Source organism: Myotis daubentonii, chromosome 3 (genome assembly GCF_963259705.1).
Source record: "Myotis daubentonii chromosome 3, mMyoDau2.1, whole genome shotgun sequence".
Taxonomy (NCBI): Eukaryota; Metazoa; Chordata; class Mammalia; order Chiroptera; family Vespertilionidae; genus Myotis; species Myotis daubentonii.
In genome coordinates, this window is record NC_081842.1 from 23203347 (window position 1) to 23221398 (window position 18052).

The window sequence follows — 18052 nt, forward strand, 5'->3', positions numbered from 1 at the left end:
CAAAGCTATTATGAGGCTGGAATTGAAGCTTTTTATTGTGGGATATACATAGTACTATTACTGTTATTAAGACACTTTTACATCATGACACTCTTTATTATGGAAGCTATACAGTTCTGTGCTGTAGCTAAGACATTTACACAGAGTGACGTTAGGGATTTGTTTGGCCCTTCAGCTAGATATCAGTGAAGGTTGACACACACGTCATTAGTGAGCATACTGACACTTCATCCAATGTTGGGGGTCTTCTTTCATTCCAGTTGTGCTTCCTTTGGCAGACGGCTATTATGTTTTACTTTAGTGCCATATTGTGGATGCCAAAGAACTTGCATTTGCCAAGGAATAATCTCCTGCAAATAAAGGAAACTAATGCTAGAATAAAATTCAGAAAACCCTTAAGAAAACAGAGTTGGGTTTATGTCTTGTTAGAAACAAATAGTCCTCATAAAGAAGAGCACAAAACAAGTTAAATTGCAAGTATACTTCATCTTGGTGCCTATTGAATTTACATGAATTGTGATTTAGAGTCAAAATTAATATAGCATACTGTGGTTATAAAACGTCTCAATTTTCAAAGTGGCATCAAATAAAAGTAAATAAATGGTACTTTACCTGAGATGCAATGTCATGAATTAGAATGGTGTAGTCTAACTCAATGAAGTCATCATTTCTTTGCTATAATAAATTAAAAACCTGGTGTATAAAACAATATCATTGGCAAAACGATATTTTAATTTCAAAAATCATGTTTCATTAGATGCTTATAATACTCCCACTTAAGTAAAAATAAAAATTGAATGTCATAATTTAGCCTGTCAGAAAAACTTTCTCTTACAAATGTTTTTTTCAAACTACAATTTAAAATTACGACTTTTCATTTGTTACTGTACTTTCTGTTTATAGTTTCCTAGTTGTGGTAGCTGCTTAAGAGTATTACAGTCTATAGTTGGTCATTTAAAATGCCTTAATGTTTACATTGTTCAGAAAAGCACAACTGAAGGGATAAACTACTGAATTAAGTGTTTACATGAAAGGAAACCAATTTTATCATAGAAATTCTTTTTAAAAAACTGAAAATAACCCTGGCTGGGTGGTTCAGTTAGTTGGAGTGTTGTCCTGTACACCAAAAGGTTGCAGGTTTGATCTTGGTCAGGGCACACGTGGGAGGCAACTAATCAATCTTTCCCCTCTCACATCAGCGTTTCTCTCTCTTTCTCTTCTTTTCTCTCCAAAATCAAGAAAAACATATCCTCAGGCAAGGATAAAAAAACAACAAAAAAAACCTGAAAATAGTAAAATGTAGTGAGTGTAGTTATCTGAATTTGTAATTAAAGCTTTAATCTGTGCTTATTGCTTTGTGCATATAAAGTATTTATACCATCAGCAACACAAATATTGCATCTACATAGTTAAAACCACAATCACCAGAGGCAGGACTCTTTAGGGCTTACATAATCAATACATTGAAATAAGCCCTGGACTCCAAGCAGCACAAGCTCCTGTAGTACACCCTTTGGTGAACAGTGATTATAAATGTGGCCCCAGGGTCAAATAAAAGCATACAATTCTCTCCTTATGGTATCCTGAAGTAATTCTTTCTTTGAGTATATCAGCAAAGAATGTCCTTTAAAAGATATGGTAAAAATCAGTATTAAGGTTTCTAACATGTTGGGTCTTAATAGGTAAGATATCCTATATAATGAAAGGGTAATATGCAAATCAACTGAATGGCGGAATGACCAGTCACTGTGACACACACTGATCACCAGGGGGCAGACGCTCAATGCTGGAGCTGCCCCCTGGTGGTCAGTGCTCTCCCACAGGGGGAGCACAGCTCAGCCACAAGTCGGGAGGACGGCTGGGGCTGGTGAGCCCATCAGCCCACCTCCATGGCAGCTGGCAGCGCTTAGGCCCATGGGGAGCAGGCACAGGCCGGGCTGAGGAACACGCCTCCCCTCTGTACCCCCACGCACGAATGTCATGCGCTGGGCCTCTGGTAATATATATATAGCCTGAAGCAGGGGTTAAACTCTTCTGTTGAGATTTTCATTAATGCCTTAAAAACTACATTTGGTGAAGGGTCATAGTTTCTTTCATAAAAACTACTAGCCCTGTCTTTGTGCATATTTTGCTATTAAGACATGGCTTGAAAAATTATGATTATGTAGCCTCTTTAACCTGGACCAGTTACAGTTATTTGAGGCCACAGTGCCCCTATAGGAGTGTTACAATCAGGACTGAGGTCTACAAAAATGCACTAGAAAAGGGCAGTTTCTTAAAATGTTGTTCTAATATTTATGTTAGGTATCTGACACCACACTCTGAGTACTGTAATAGGGTATCCTGTCCTCCAGTGCCTATAGGTATCTAGTAACTGGTTGCAGAAGCCTTTGGAGTAAAGGTGCTCTGAGCGCTGCTGCAGTATCAACAAGCTGTAAAGTCTGTCCTTTCTGGAGCCGACTGAAACTGTTGTGGTGGTTTCTTTGTACACTGTCTTCCTTCTTTCCATTAGGTACCACAAGTTGACTTTTTTTTTTTTCTTTTTAACCCCTTAATAAAGCTAAAATCAAAGAATTTATTTTTATCTCTTTAAGGTCTAGAAAGAAGCAGTTCAGAATAGTCAGACTTAAAACACAAGGCTAGCAACAAGTAAGATAAGAGGTTGTAAACTATGACTCATTGGGTTATAAAAGAAAATTACATACAGCAAGCTCCACAACCCTAAAATGCTAATATTTTTGGTCTGGCTGATCCCCAGAGAAAACGGCAGCCATGTTTCTAATAGCTCTGGCACTACCATTTCAGTAGAAGAAAACAGCAGAGATAGTTTCAATATTGCATGGCTAGTAATTTGTATACAAAACTTAGGTTGCCAAACGAAATAATCTGTATTAAGCTGAGCACAGAAACTGATGCCAAATTATTTATAACAACACTTCACTCTCTTGAAACTGCAGCTTCACTCTCTCTGGCCTTGACTGTAACTGACCTCTCCTTCAAATTACTTGGTACACTATTTTAAATGCAAAATTACTAATGGGGCACTAATGATCTAATAATGAATCAGAGCACTTTCAGTAAACATTAACCCTATTACGAGTGAATTTTATAGACATTACTTACCACTTGCTTGACAGTTTGAATTTTTACCATTTTATACCATGTGTTTTCAGTAGAATTCTGCCATATTATATAACCACAGGCAACCCAGGCTAAATGTCGGATTGGCTTCATTGCTGGAGATATATTTCCAAAACTGTCTGGAGAGGGAAGCATGATAAATGGAATTACTTTATACTTACAGTATTAACCATTTACAAAATCTAAATTCTAAATCATCTCTTAGTTTCCTTCAAATGTGTTTAGAAAATAATTTAATTAGGCCATGGGTCTATAAAGTTTCAAGAGATTCTGTTGTTGAATTAGATTGGTAATGGATATTTTTGCAAAAGTCAATATGTTTCTAACACAATATTAACATGTAATAATTTTGAGCATAGATCATTGATATTGATCTTAAAGTTCAAAAAATATTTCTCCATTGCATATTTATATACCTGGAATATTTTCTGCTTCTAGTGGTTCCTTCATGGACTTGAGTTTTTGATAAAATGTGTTATCTTCTTCATCGGGGTTCTTTCCAATTTCTCCTTCAAATGTGAAGTTGACTTCTGGTGCAGTATCTTGTCCCATTGGAGGGTAAAGAACTTCAGCTGTGCAGTTCACTATCACTTGCTGTTTGAGACATTTTGCAAAAGATCTTTACATGTAAATCCATTACTATTGTTCTCTGAGATATAATATTTAAATCATTGGCCCCTAACAGTGTTGTTTCAGTCTTGACTTCAGAATGCCTACTCCAGAGGTAATCTAATTAGGGCTGGCCTAGTAATTTTCTTGGATGTCTCTAAAATACATCTACATGTGGTCTCATTATCTTTTAAATTTGTCTTAAAACTTGGAATATATTTCAGTATTAATGAGATGTCCATTTTCAATGCTAGATTTTAGTCTGACTGTATCCCATCTCCAAACTCTGGTTACTTTTTGTTGTTGTTAATTCTCACCAGGGCATATTTTTCCATTGATTTTTAGAGAGTGGAAGGGAGAGATGGAGAGAGAGAAACATGGATGTGAGAGAGACACATTGATTGGTTGCCTCCCACATGTGGCCCAACTAGCGCCAGGGATCAAGCTTGCAGCTCAGGTCTGTGCCCTTGTCCGGAATAGAACCCAGGATTCTTCAGGCTGATGCTCTACCCACTGAGTCAAACCGGCTAGGGCTCTGGTTACTTTTTAATTCTTTCCATTACTCTTACTCTCTGCTCTTGGAAAAACAGTAATTTTCTCAAACTCAGATACAGCAACCTGCATCTAGATGTAAAATGAGAAGATTGTAACATTGGTTCTGCTTTGTAAAGATCGTTATCTAGCAGCTCAGATGCCTTTTAATGAATCTCCTTATGTTAACCTGTATCTCTTCTCTTCTGAATATGCTCAACAAAAGGGCAAGCTTTTTTAAATTTCAAGATGGTTACGGTACAAATTGCAAGTCCTTCCTTTTAAATTTGTCTCATTAATAATTTGAGAAGTATATAAAAATTTCCCTCCCCATTACTGAAAGATTCTCATGTGAACATGATGATATCAGTGGGCCATTATATTGCTCATAAATATCTAAAAACACTTGCTTTCTTTAATTACAAGAAATTAAAAGCAGAATGAGGAAAAGGCAAAGAGGTGATGATTGGAGAGTAATTTATTTCACTTGTTAATATTTGGCATGAGTTCAGATTGCCCTATGAGTACATAACATTTTAAAGGAAATTTATTTGAACTGAAGTATATAGAGTCTACTTTTTAAAAGCTCAATAGAAATACTTCATGTATCTCAGAATACACAAAAAAATAAAAACTGACCTTTGTATGTCATTTTTTTTTTTCAAGGCAGGGTTTCACAACTTACAAATTTAACAACTTACAAAATACAAATTAATCCTATGATTTGATTAGCCAAGGTGATCTGGATTATTTAGAATGAAATTTTATTTAATAATAAAGGACATTTCACTTACTTTTTGGATAATTTCTTCCACAGAAAACTTAAGGCAATACTTATGTCCTCTTCCTGGAATATCCTAAAATTAAGAAAATCTAGTGAGTTATTATAACAATAACTCAATTCTCTGCATTGTTAGAAGAATCCATTCTTATTTGATTTTGGGGCGAGTGGGTGCCTGACTGGTGGGGGTAAATAATTAAAGCCTTGGACCGTAAAAGCATATTGCCATGTATATAACATCTAATTTAGCAGGACCCCTGTCAAGTTTATTTTGGATGCGAAAAAAGGGTGGGATGAGAGCATATGTAAATAAAATGGGTTCCAATTCACTTTCCGTCAGAGGACTTAAACCTCTGAATAGGTGATCCTAAATCTCTATAGAAGAAATTCTGAAACAGCTTTTAAGTTTAAAGATGGCAAACAGGATACATCATTGAAAAGATTTTTAACAGAGTCCTATGGGTACTATATGTCCAAACCGTGTTCAGTGATGGTGAATTCCATTTTGAAGCAGATTACTGCAACGTGATTAGACATGTTAAGTTCTGATTTTACCTGTATATTATTGGGCCTGAAAAATGATACTTTAATAAATTTTATAACAGTAAGACAAATGTTTAGGTATTTCACTTTTGAATCAAGATACAATCGGGCACTTACACCTAATTATGTTATCTAGTGCAGTTAACATCTACTCCCTGTCAGCTCTTAAAGGCTGTTAAACTAATGTCAGTTAAATAATGAAAAATCTCAAACCCATGAGATTTTAGTAAAATGGAAACAAGACTAGTGATTGCTGAGGTCTTATGCATTTAATTTAACCCTTTAGCCAGAGAGAGCAAGCACATCACTTATGGTTGGTTGTACTAGTGTTTTGGGTGGTTAAAGCGAAGCTTCTCACCACACTGATACTGGTTGTCAGTTTCTCTTGCTCTGTTTCCCCCATCATTTTGGTCAAAGGGCCTAATAAGGATTGGTCGTAAAATGAATCGTTTGCAAGATAGGGGCTTCTGTTGATCCAGATTGTGTAGTAGGTGAGCAATGTCATAGCAGTTTTCAGATTCTTTTGAATGGTTCCTACAGGTTTCACTCGTCGGAAGGAAAATGCTGCCTCTCATTGGGAACATTTTCCCCAAATCCTTGTAACAGTGCCCATAAAAATATCGTGTCTCTGCCTTCCCTTGAAAACAAACAGGCCCCAGGCTATCCCCAGAGACTGGAGAGTCGACTATTCCCCAGAAATGTTAACCCCTGTAGACCTGAAGCCAGCAGCCAATCCCAGAACGAAGAGGGAGGGAGGGGACCCTTGGGAGTATTGAGAGCCGGTGTCGGCGCCGCTAGACTCACCTCCATGCTGGCCTGTTTGACTGTCTGCACCAGGAACACCTTGTTGGGGGTCCCTTGCTGGTAGTTGATGCAGTTCTCCACCACCGAGGCCGCCCTCGAGGCTGGGTAGTGGGTCGGGGGGATTTCCATTCTTGCCGACGGGCAGCTGGGAGAGCACGGGTCTGTTCGTACGAGTGCGCCGCCTTCGCCTCCCAGCCTGCAGCCGGTTGCCGAGGAGGCAGAGGAGTCGGCTGGCCCCGCTGGGCTGGGCGTGGGCGGGCTCGCCTGCTTCTTCCCTCCTTCCTTCCTTCCCTCCTTCCGGTTCAGGAAGCTGCGCCAGGGCGCCGGCTGCGGGACTGGCAGCTCCTGTGCCCCGCCCTGCCCTGCGTGCTTTTACTCTGGAGAGCCCTGCATCTGGCGGGGAGGGCCCCGTGTGGGGAGGGGCTGGGGGATGGCCGGCCGGACGTCACCCTTCGCAGAAGTGCGGGAGGGGCTGTTTGGCCTTAACCTTCTTGGGGCCTCTCAATTCCTCTCGGTGGAAAGACAGTTCGGTTGCCTCACTTGCAGGCTGGAGCACAACTTCCTTATGCACCACCCACAGTGTCACACACAGGACAAAGTGCAAAGGAGCTCCCTGCAGTGAACAGATGCCTGTTCCTTCTTAACCCCTCCCATTGTGAGTCCAGGGACAGGCCTGCTCTTACCCAGCTTTTGTGGGGTTGGGCCAGTTCTGCCCAAATCAGGGTATGAGAGACTGCACACTATAGCATTAATTTGGAGGATTATGTAATTTGGATCAGGAGAAGTTTAAAAAATGTATTGGCACCCCTGTCTCCCTTCACTTAGATTCTCAACCTGGGGGTGGAACTTCCCTTTCACAGGGGTCGCCTAAGACCATCGGAAAACACATATATAATTACATATTGTTTACAGTAGCAAAACTACAGTTATGAAGTAGCTACAAAAATAATTTTATGGTTGGGGGTCACCACAAGATGAGGAACTGTATTAAAGGGCCGCGGCATTAGGAAGGTTGAGAATCACTGACTTAGATAAGATTTTGATGTAACACTGCTTCCAACTTCCTCTAGTCACTGAAAATTTAACTTTAAGGATTAAAGCACCCTTAAAGACTGAACTTACACAGAGCCAGGACATTGAAGAAGCTTCTAACAAAAGCAGGGGTTTCTAAAGCTCCTTTGTTTAAGCAAGCCCAAACTTTTAATAGGCAGTGCATTTTCACTCTAGATTTTTTAATTACCTTCTTGGGTCACCTTTAAAGAGGCTATAATTTAGGCTTTTTGGATTTTCTTTAGATCAGAAAGCTAAGGTTTCTTTTCATCAGATGTATGGTCAAACCTGCCCTTTAGCTTGTTGGCTTAGAAATAAAGATTCTTTTGCTCTTTTTCTCAAAAATGGGTTTTTGAAGGGGTATTATTTTTGTTTTTGTGTTTTGCTAGGCATATGTTGTGGTGGTACTTTAAAAAAGTGAAGAATGTATTTGTAATGTGTTGTCTTCCTCAAATACCCTTTTCAGTTTACTTATAGTCTTTCTTTGGAATAAATGGATTTTTTTAAAAAAGGAAGCAGTAAGGCATTTCCATCTTTTTTAGTAATATTAGCCAACAACTGTCAAGCAACTAGAGGACAAAGAGGTTAGCTTCTCCTCAAGACTTTTTCTAAAAAAATTGAAGGTTGTTTTTCTTTTGAGGGGAAAGGGTATGAGTCATTCATCTATCAGCCAACCTCTTAGGGTGAGTGTGTGTGTGTGTGCATGTGTGTGTGTGTGTGCGTGCGTGCGTGTGTGTGTGTGTGTGTGTGCTCGCGTGTGTGTGTGTGTGTGTGTGAATTGTTTGAATTGTATGCTCCTTTGATAGTGTTCAGGAAAGAGTGATTATCACCTTTTGATGATGCAGAAAGAGCTTTTTCCTGAAAATGAACTTTAAAGTTTCTCAAATAGCTAGTTAACATCTGTGTTAGATAAGGTCACCATTTGGAAGCTTTATGAATACAATTGCCATCTCTGTAGATCAAGGTTAATAGTAAAGCTTGTGATGTAACCAGCATTTATTAAAAGCACACATCTCAATTTAAGTTTTTTAAAAATATAATTGCATTAAAAAATTAGCTGCCTACTTAAATGTTAAATAAACGACATTAAGAAAATCTCCTTATATAATTTCTGTATTTGAGTCCTTGAAATCTTACTAAAGCTTCATGAATGGTTATCAAGAGATCACTATCCTCAAATAACATATGGGTTATCTTAAAAAGAACAAAATTATTATTGGTCTCTGGGATCAGATAAATTAAACTATGATTTTATATAACGATAAACATAAAACTAAGTAAAAACACCGATCGTTTACAACTTTGGTCTGACTAAAAGTCCAGATGAATCTATAAAGTAGAAATAAACAACAAAACCAGCACAATTCTAACTAACATTAATTTTAATGTGAGACGTGATGTTTTGCCAAAACGAAATTGCCTTTTGCAGCACGTCAGTGAGCTGACCACAGACGCCTGGGTTCTTTAACTCTCAGCATGCCTATAGTCTCCCACCTGTTCTCTATTTGAACTAGTGTACAGTCTATTTGTGCAGCACCCTCTAACGGCTCTTGAAGTGAATGCATCATTTGCAGATTAAATCACTTTATATTCTTTTTTTATTAGCCTTCTAGAAAAATGTTTGATTAAGAGCATTGGATTTTGCACATGATATAGCTATATCATGTTTGGCAAGTTACGTACCTTCTGTGATCCTTAGGTTTCTCATCTGTAAAATGATGATAAAAACAGTACATCAATTGGTGGTATAGAACAAGTAAGTGCTTGGTACAAACCTGGCACACAGGTGTTTTGTTATTTGGCATCCACTTGATTTTAAATTCACACGTGGTCCCTGAAGCTGCATGGGTGACTTGTTTGTGAGTGGGTCTTCCGCAGCAGTTCTGCCATAGAGCTTTGAGCAGTGATGAAAATGTTGTCTTGCTGTCCTGTACAGTAGACATTCTCCATATGTGGCTGTTGCCCACTTGAAATGTGACTACTGTATCTGAGGAACTGAATTTTACATTTTATTTAATTTCAATTAATATATAAAAGCCAAGCGACTGGAACGACCAGAAGGACCCATCGCTATGACGCGCACTGTGGCAGCCAGCTGGCCCAACTGGAGCCCTGATCAGCGCCCCCAACACTGATGGGGGGCGGGACCAGCTGGCCAGACCTCACCCGTGAACGAATGTGTGCACTGGGCCTCTAGTTTAAATATAAATATCGGTGGTTATGGATTACCATATAGATAGCACAGATCTAGATTATATTGTGTAGATGTTATATTATAAATTGAGAACAAAATGTAAAATGTCTCAAAAACTCAGGCATACCCGAGAATATGTCAGTGGACCACAGTTTTGGAACCTTCAGCAAACCTGTGGTGACTTGGCAGTTGTTTCTCTTCTGCTTTCCTTCTCTTCGTTCTGATGGCTGTTTACATCCCTCCCAGTAATTAACCTTTTAGCATTTTGTTTATCCCAGGCCATCCTGAAGCTCTTGACCACTGGAAGATTATTTAAAGGCATTTCATCAGACACTGTCGGGCCTCTTTATGAAATCTACTTATTCTAAGCTAGCATCTCCTACCAAAATTGATATTTACATTTTCCAAACCACTCAAAGATATGTATGCAGGAACATGCACTCATTAATGTCCACCACTCTACAGTTATCTTCAGACAATTTTGAAAGGAGCTGATCTCTTCTACCTGATGTCTTGAGGAAGGTTTTATTTTAAAGGAAGAAATGCCTTGTAAACAGTAGATACTCATGGAATGTTTTTTAGATGAAATAGTAGCCTATGTAAATATGCTTAGTATGGCCCTAGCCGGTTTGGCTCAGTGCATATGCTTAGTATGTGTGTAAACTGCTTACTTTGTTCTATTTATATTGCTCTTAGTGATTCAAAGTAGACACCAACCTGGGTTTATATATGTGTCTCTTTGAATGACTTTTGTTTAGTCATTATCTTTTTGCAATTAATCTTTTTGGGGTGTTATTTCACCTAAAACTCCCTTCTCTTGTATTGCATCAGTCCATAATGTCCAAGTAATAAAACCAGATAGGAACTATCTGAATAAATTAACTGCTGAGCTTCCATTTTCAAATAATTGTCCTTGGTTGTAGAGGTTTAAGGAGAGAATACTATCCTAGGAAAGGGAGGCATTCCAAAGAAATGGGTAAGCTTTTCAGAATGTCGGTTACTAGAACAAGAACCTTAGACTGACTGACTTATTATTTTCTTTTTTTAATACTCACTGGAGGATTTTTCCCATTGAATTTTTTAAAGAGAGTAAGGGGGGCGGGGGAGAGGGAGAGAAATATCGATGTGAGAGAGACACATCGATTGGTGGCCTCCCACATGTACCCCAACCAGGGCTGGGGATGGGAATCAAACTCTTTGGTCTGCAGGCCAACCAGAGCTCTAACCACTGAGAACAACCAGCCAGAGCCTGACTTATTATTTTAATTACTTTACTTTTACTTTTCTACTTGGGGAATAAATTCAGAATTGGTGGAATTTAGGCCATGGGTTATTTTGGTGGTATATCCCATCCTCACTTCTTAAGTAAAAACAGAAAGGAAAGGATCCTTTTTCAAATAAATTCTACAACAAAATTTTATAGCAAGGCCATCATATTCAAAGAAAAAAGTAAAAATAATGAAATGTGGTTTTTCATTTAAATCGGTAGGAGTGATTTAATTTGTAAGTACATATGGTAAATCAAATGCTATGTTGATTTTTTTTCTTCTCCTAAATCTCTTTTAGGTTTGAGTTTACACATAAAAAGCAATCGGGTGGTGCAGGCCAGTTTGGAAAAGTGATAGGTGTCCTGGAGCCTCTGGAGCCAGAGAACTACACTAAGTTGGAGTTTTCAGATGAAACATTTGGGTCAAATGTTCCCAAACAGTTTGTGCCTGCTGTAGAAAAGGTGAAAACAAAACAAAAAACACATAAAAATAAAAAGCATGAGTTTATTAGGTATCAACTCACATTTCTCTCACATTGTCTTCCTTCGTTCATTTTAAAGTACTGCTTCTTTATCTAATTGCTAAGCTTTCTATCCAATTTAGAATCTTCAATTCATTAAGTTCAAGAGCTATAAATGTATGTATAACAATGAAGGGAAATCATTGTGTTTCTTAATCATCATTATTTCTCTTGTTAAGTTGATAAAGTTATATACAGTGGGGCTTTGACTTACTGTGTTTAATTCGTTCTGAGACTGCGCTCGTTAAGGAGCTCGTTAACTCAAATTACTCTGTCAACTCAATGCAAAAAATCGGCCTAGAGACAGCTGGTATCTCAAAAAACTCGTTAGTTGGGACACTCGTAAGTCAAGGCCCCACTGTATTTCTCTTGATAAATTGAAACTACTCCATTGATTGTAATCAGTGATTGAAATTTGCAGTAGGCATTAGGGATTTATGAAGATTTTAGGCGACTTTGTAGAATGAGCTTTAAGATTCCCAACACCTGGGTGCTGTTGTTAAATCTGCTCTAGTTACTGTGCTCTTTGGTAAATCACAGTGTTCAGAGACAGTTTCTTTATCTGTCAAGTGAGAGTGAAATACTTAAACTTGAACCCCTCCCAAAACTGAGGATCAGATAAGACTGTGACATTTCTTTGCCAGTTGTGAAGTGCTCTGCACATGTAAGTGGTTTGTGTTTTGTTTGCTTTCTAGGTCACTGGCTTTAAGACAGCTGTAAACTTTTAACAACTATCTGTTCTTATAGATTGAGGTTTTTCGTTGTTTTTTTTTAACCTTGTAACTTATATATCTTTATTAACAGATTATAATTTTGGTATCAGTGGTGATAGCATTTTTTGTGATTGGCATATTTTATTCATTATACTTTGTTTCAAGACAATATTTTGTCATTCACACACTTTTTGAATTATCTTCTATTCCTCAAGATTAATGTAGATGAATGAGAGCTAGATTGTTTTTTAACATACAGAGTTTACAGTTTTTAAATATCAGAGAAATATATTGTAGCATATGTGCAGTCATGTGATTGTTTTGCCAAGAAAAACTAACTTGAATTGTAGGAGCTCTACATGTATATTTTAAGTGGTTGGGTGAAAAAGGACTGAACATATCAATTGTACTCTTTAAATATGTGTAGTTTATTGTATGTCATTTATACCTCAATGAAGGTATTTTTTTTTAAAAAAAAAGAATTGCAGCTGTTAAATGAATGCCACTTTTGGAGGGGGGTTTCTTTTGGGGAGTTCCTTTGATTTGCCTTTCATCTGTTTCCTCCATGTAAAATTAAGATCATGCTGTCTCTATTGTGGGTTATGAGAGTTATATAATTCCTGAAAAGGTTTTGAAAAAGTGATTGTTATCACCCTCAGCATCACTTTCAAACCAACTAACACCTTTAACTAATACCCTTTTCCAAGAGATTATTCATCTAGATGCCAAAATAATTAAGTAGGCTGTTCAACTTTTAAAACTTTTTAAATGAGGCATGAAATATAGCATATATAAAAATGTTAAGCTTCTGAATACTAAAATGTTTGGGGGCTCTTGGTAATGCATCTGCAAGGGAAATCCACTCACCCCAGAAGTGGTGTTCATTCATTAACAGGGGTTTTTGGATGCCTGCGAGAAGGGCCCTCTGTCTGGTCACAAACTCTCTGGGCTCCGGTTTGTCCTGCAAGATGGAGCGCATCACATGGTTGATTCCAATGAAATCTCTTTCATCCGCGCAGGAGAAGGGGCACTTAAACAAGGTATGCTATGTCCTAGCACACTCCGCATCACTCACTGTTTTTGCTTGCTGGTTTGGTCTTCCCTCCCCAGGGCACTGGGTGGCACACCAGAGAACCTGGCTAGTCCTGAGCAAATATTCATAGAACAAAAGTGAGGATAGAGTCCTATATAAAATTAAAAGCCTACTTTGTTCTCCTAAATTACCTGTTAATTTTTATATGTTTAAAATCACAATCTATATGTTGTTTTTCATAAAAAGATAGAAATATTCAGATTTCTAAGAAATATTTTAAAGACACATTAACTACAGTCATAATATTTCTTTGTGATTTAGTCAGATATGGGGAACTCCATAAATTTATAAATAATTTTTTCTTGTAGGACATTGAAGGCTTTTAGGCATTTTGAGGATGGCACCATATTTTGAAAGAATTCAGTAAACCTTATTCACAGTGCAGACTTCTTGCTAAACTGCTAAAATTGCCAGCCTTTCTCACACAGAATAATATACATATTTAAACGCATATGAACACCCCTTAGCAATTGCAAACATATCTGATTCATTGTTTTTAAGAGGGAAAAGCAAATGACAACACAGCAGTTTGGCTTCAGGGTTATTTAACGAAGAAATTTCAAAGTTGTGTCCTGAAATCAGGTGGGGGGCAATGGTTGGAAAAGGTTGCTCATATCTTGACTAGGTTGCTAATCTCTTATTTTACTGAAACTAATGGAAGATATTAGTAATTTGTGTTTTTGTTTCTCAGTTGTAAAAGAGAGAGAATCTTCCCGTTGTCTTATGCCAGCTGTCTATTAAAATTGCAGTTGAAATCTATGATCTAGAAATCCTGTCAATCTGAAGATTATGTTAAACTAGAGGCCTGGTGTGTGCACCAGTGGGGTCCTTCGGCTTGGCCTGCGGGATCAGGCTGAAACTGGCTCTCTGACATCCCCCGAGGGGCCCTGGATTGCGAGAGGGTGCAGGCCAGGCTGAGGGACCCCGGACCCCACCAGTGCACGATCGGGGCCGGGGAGGGACTCGGGAGGTTGGCCAGCTGGGGAGGGACCATGGGAGGGCTCCAGGGCATGTTTGGCCCGCCTCGCTCAGTCCCAATAGTTCTATGTTGGTTCTCAACTGGAAATTGGTAGCTTTCCTGGAGATAGAGGTTAGAGGTTACATAAAGCAAGAGAATTGGTATGGTTATCAATTAGCAAAGCCTCGTCTTTTTTAATTGTTCCTATTTGAAATATAGATATAGATGTATATGCCTATAATATACACATATACATCCATGAGAAAAGCCTGTATATCTGTGAATATTAACTAAAAGTTGAATATGTACTATTTAATTTTTTATTATTTAAGTGTATAGATATGATTAAGTATGGATATGCAAAGGAAAAGCACTAGATGATAATTGAATTGAGAAGTTTTTTGGGGGGGGCGTTATTGTTGTTTGCCAGGTAATAGGCAGGGTGTTAACATGAAAAGTGAATTACTTTGCTGTTTCTTCATCTAATTCTTATTTCTCCATGAAAGACAGAAATATAAAGGGTAAAATAAAGTTTTTGCCAAGCTCAGTAAGAAAATCAGCTTTTAAGCATATATCTCCATTGAATGCCATCTGAGAGTTTTAGGGTGAACATTTTGGGTAACCAAACTTCGCAATTGAATTATCATCTATTGCTTACCAACAAGAAAGAATTGGCTTACCTTGGTCAAAGACTTAACAGTTAGTGTCTTTACTCCTGCAGATTTTCAGAGAGAATAAGTAACTCTCAACTGCATGATTGGAATGGTAAAACGGACTTTAGTATGGTCTTAAGACCCCTTTTTTATATTATCCTCTGTAGCTTAATGATTTTTAAGGTCAAAAATACAGTAATGAAATACTAAAACTTAGCTTTGTCTTATTGAAATTTCCATTTAGAAGAGTGACTGTTACTGATATCAGAAAACTGAGACCAGATTAAATATTTTAACCTTGTCATTTTTGTGGGTACCTTTGGGAGAGTACCTTCTATCTCCCTTTTTGTATATCTGATGGAAAAGTGTTCCAGTTTGTTTAAATATTAATAAACTATTTTTTTTTTAAATCTAGCCTTAGCAAATGCAACATTATGTATTCTTGAACCCATTATGTCTGTGGAAGTTGTGGCCCCGAATGAATTTCAGGGAACAGTGATTGCAGGAATTAACCGGCGCCATGGGGTAATCACCGGACAAGACGGAGTTGAGGACTATTTCACACTGTATGCAGATGTAAGTACTGTTGGTCACTGCCAGTCTTGCTTTTATTAACTACAGCAGGAAATTAGAGTTAGCATTTGTTTTGGGAAATTGTAGAACGAATTGACACATTTCCCTGGCTATTTGAATGTTGAATTTGCGGCTTTTATATATATATGGCAATTTCTATAATTTGCTGTTAGAGCCACTCTTAAGTGCAAAAGCTGAAAATATAGTTCTTTTCTTAGATATTTAATTATCTTTCTCATTATAGTTTTATTTGCAAAGGTGCTTTATTTATGTTCTAATTTGTTGGGCTAATATTTAATTTCCTTTCTTGACTTAAATCTCCTGGGAGAAAGTCTTTTATCACATTCCATAAGGCTTCCTAGAAGACAGTGCGGTCAGCATGTCATCAAGGTGTCCCAAGGAAAGTTGTTTGAACAAATTCACACGAGAAACACTTCTGAGTGCTGAGCTGGCCAGAGAGTGGAGTGGGGATGGGGGGAATGCTGTCCGTGATGGCCACTGTGTGCAACCGAAACATTTGGTCTCTAGTTGTAACTGTCAAATGAAATTATATTCAAATAGGATTTCTACTTGCAGTAAAACAAAAATAAGTTTCTCTTTGTCTAAAGTTCTTTTAAAATAAGAGTTGTTAGTAGAAACCTAAGTCTAAAGCAGTGGTCAGCAAACCGCGGCTCATGAGCCACATGTGGCTCTTTGGCCCCTTGAGTGTGGCTCTTCCACAAAATACCACGTTTTTAGCAAAGGCCAGCTTAGGAGTACCCTAATTAGGTTAATAACAATGTACCTACCTATATAGTTTAAGTTTAAGAAATTTGGCTCTCAAAAGAAATTTCAGTCGTTGTACTGTTGATACTTGGCTCTGTTGACTAATGAGTTGGCCGACCACTGGTCTAAAAGAATTAAATGGCTATTCTCTGTTTTTTCTCAAATATTTTCAATAAGCAGTGCTAAAATATCTACTGTGTTTGTTTCTAGGTCCCTCTAAATGATATGTTTGGTTATTCCACTGAGCTTAGGTCATGTACAGAGGTAAGCAAGTGTTTAAGTTTTACTTTAGTGCCCTTTAAGAGACTACTCTACAAAAGGATGGAATTTGTGAAATCTTGTCTGCATGACTTTACCTGATAGTTATAAAAAGTTTTTTTAAATCTCTGTTATTTTTTTTTTTTTTTAACTCCCAGGGGAAGGGAGAGTACACAATGGAGTACTGCAGATACCAGCCATGTTTACCAGCCACACAAGAGGACCTCATTAATAAGTATTTGGAAGCTACAGGTCAACTTCCTATAAAAAAAGGAAAAGCAAAGAACTAACTTTACTCATTTACATTGGCTAACTTTAACTGAATCTGCAGGGCTTGGATATTTTAATAGCTCCCAGTGGAATGAATTCAGGCAGAAACAAGAAATTTTAGAAGCCCTTTCTATTATATTCAGGAGCTCCTATCATATCAAAGTTAATTCTGTGTACCAGGTATATCTCAACTCTATTGAATGGTTTTTATAGTTCACTGAAAAAAACTCAAATAAAATATGATTATTACTGTTATATATTTTATATTTATTTTAAGCGGGAAGAGACATATCAGTTACTCATCTACGCTTAGGATGTATGTAACCTTCCTTTTCAAATTTTTATCATAAGAATTTTTAACAAAGAAAAACTGAAAGAACAACCATATACCTTCCATCTAGTTTCAACAATGAGCAATTTGTTAACAATTTGTTAATCTGATTATTTGTTTTGCAATATTTGTTTTATCTTTTTGTTGTCTATATGTCTCATACTTTTATATTTTTAATTTTTAAAAAATTATTTTTTTGCTAAACACTTGAAAGTGAATTGCACATATCATGATACTTCTTGGAATGTCATCTTCAACAGGCAGGCTTTTTTATTTAAGAGTAGGTTCCATATGGTCTTAATAGAGTACATTTTTCAGATTCTTCATTGGTATATTAAAATGCCTGCTAAATTTCTAGCTGTTTTATGTAGAGCTGATTGTTTTCATCTGCAAATGTGTAGCTGCCTTCTTTTAGGAGTGTTGATGTTTCTTTCTTGTGGACCTATGAGGTAAGAAACAGGCTCTTGCACATGTAGTTCTCACTTATGTTCATCTGAAGGTTTCTGCAGCTCTAAATAATGAAATACACGTTTCAGAGTTCCTGCCTAATCAGTTCATTCACCTACTGAGTGCTAGTTGAATTTGTAATTTATCATATTATACTCATTGAGATCATGAAAGAACAAATGTTAAGCTTTTGTTTTTGAAATAAGTTGGACTTCCCTGGCAATTCTACCATATTGTTCAGAATCGTTTCATCCCGAAATCATATGATGTAACAGACATATCCAAATTATTTTCCTTAGTGAATAATAGAAATAAAATAATGTTTAAATTCCTTTGTTTTTCTTTTTTTTTTTTTTGGTCTGTTTTTTTTTAAAAAAATATATATCTTTTATTGATTAAGATATTACATGTGTGTCCTTATCCCCACGTTACCCCCTCCCCCCCCCCCCCCCGCTCATGCCCTCACCCCGCCCCCCCCCTCCCCCCCCCTCATTGTCCATGTCCATTGGTTAGGCCTATATGCTTGCATATAAGTCCTTTGGTTGATCTT

The 18052-nt window shown here is 37.5% G+C and overlaps 2 protein-coding genes across 2 annotated transcripts in view; one reads left to right on the top strand and one right to left on the bottom strand.

Moving 5' to 3' along the window:
• The window catches only part of GFM1 (G elongation factor mitochondrial 1), a 43519-nt gene extending 25685 nt beyond the window's left edge, over positions 1–17834 (top strand). Inside the window, exons 14-18 of the mRNA XM_059686894.1 lie at positions 11220–11382; positions 13050–13194; positions 15274–15434; positions 16407–16460; positions 16613–17834. Of these exons, the coding sequence (XP_059542877.1) occupies positions 11220–11382; positions 13050–13194; positions 15274–15434; positions 16407–16460; positions 16613–16744 (655 nt within the window). The 3' untranslated portion in view covers positions 16745–17834. The remainder of the gene's footprint in view (positions 1–11219; positions 11383–13049; positions 13195–15273; positions 15435–16406; positions 16461–16612) is intronic.
• Positions 9–6771, bottom strand: LXN (latexin). The gene is made up of 6 exons (XM_059686896.1): positions 6410–6771; positions 5076–5138; positions 3558–3735; positions 3124–3260; positions 613–675; positions 9–350 (listed from the first exon to the last, which is right to left on the bottom strand). The coding sequence occupies exons 1-6, from the start codon at positions 6536–6538 to the stop codon at positions 252–254; spliced, it is 669 nt and encodes a 222-aa protein (XP_059542879.1). The 5' UTR covers positions 6539–6771; the 3' UTR covers positions 9–251.
• Positions 17835–18052: the final 218 nt, after the last annotated feature.

Coding starts and splice junctions, on each gene's coding strand:
- LXN (XM_059686896.1), bottom strand. CDS start 6,538: ATGGAAATCCCCCCGACCCACTACCCAGCCTCGAGGGCGGCCTCGGTG. Junction 5,139..6,409: donor TCAAACAGGCCAGCATGGAG/GTGAGTCTAGCG, acceptor TCTTAATTTTAG/GATATTCCAGGAAGAGGACA. Junction 3,736..5,075: donor TGGAAGAAATTATCCAAAAA/GTAAGTGAAATG, acceptor TGTCTCAAACAG/CAAGTGATAGTGAACTGCAC.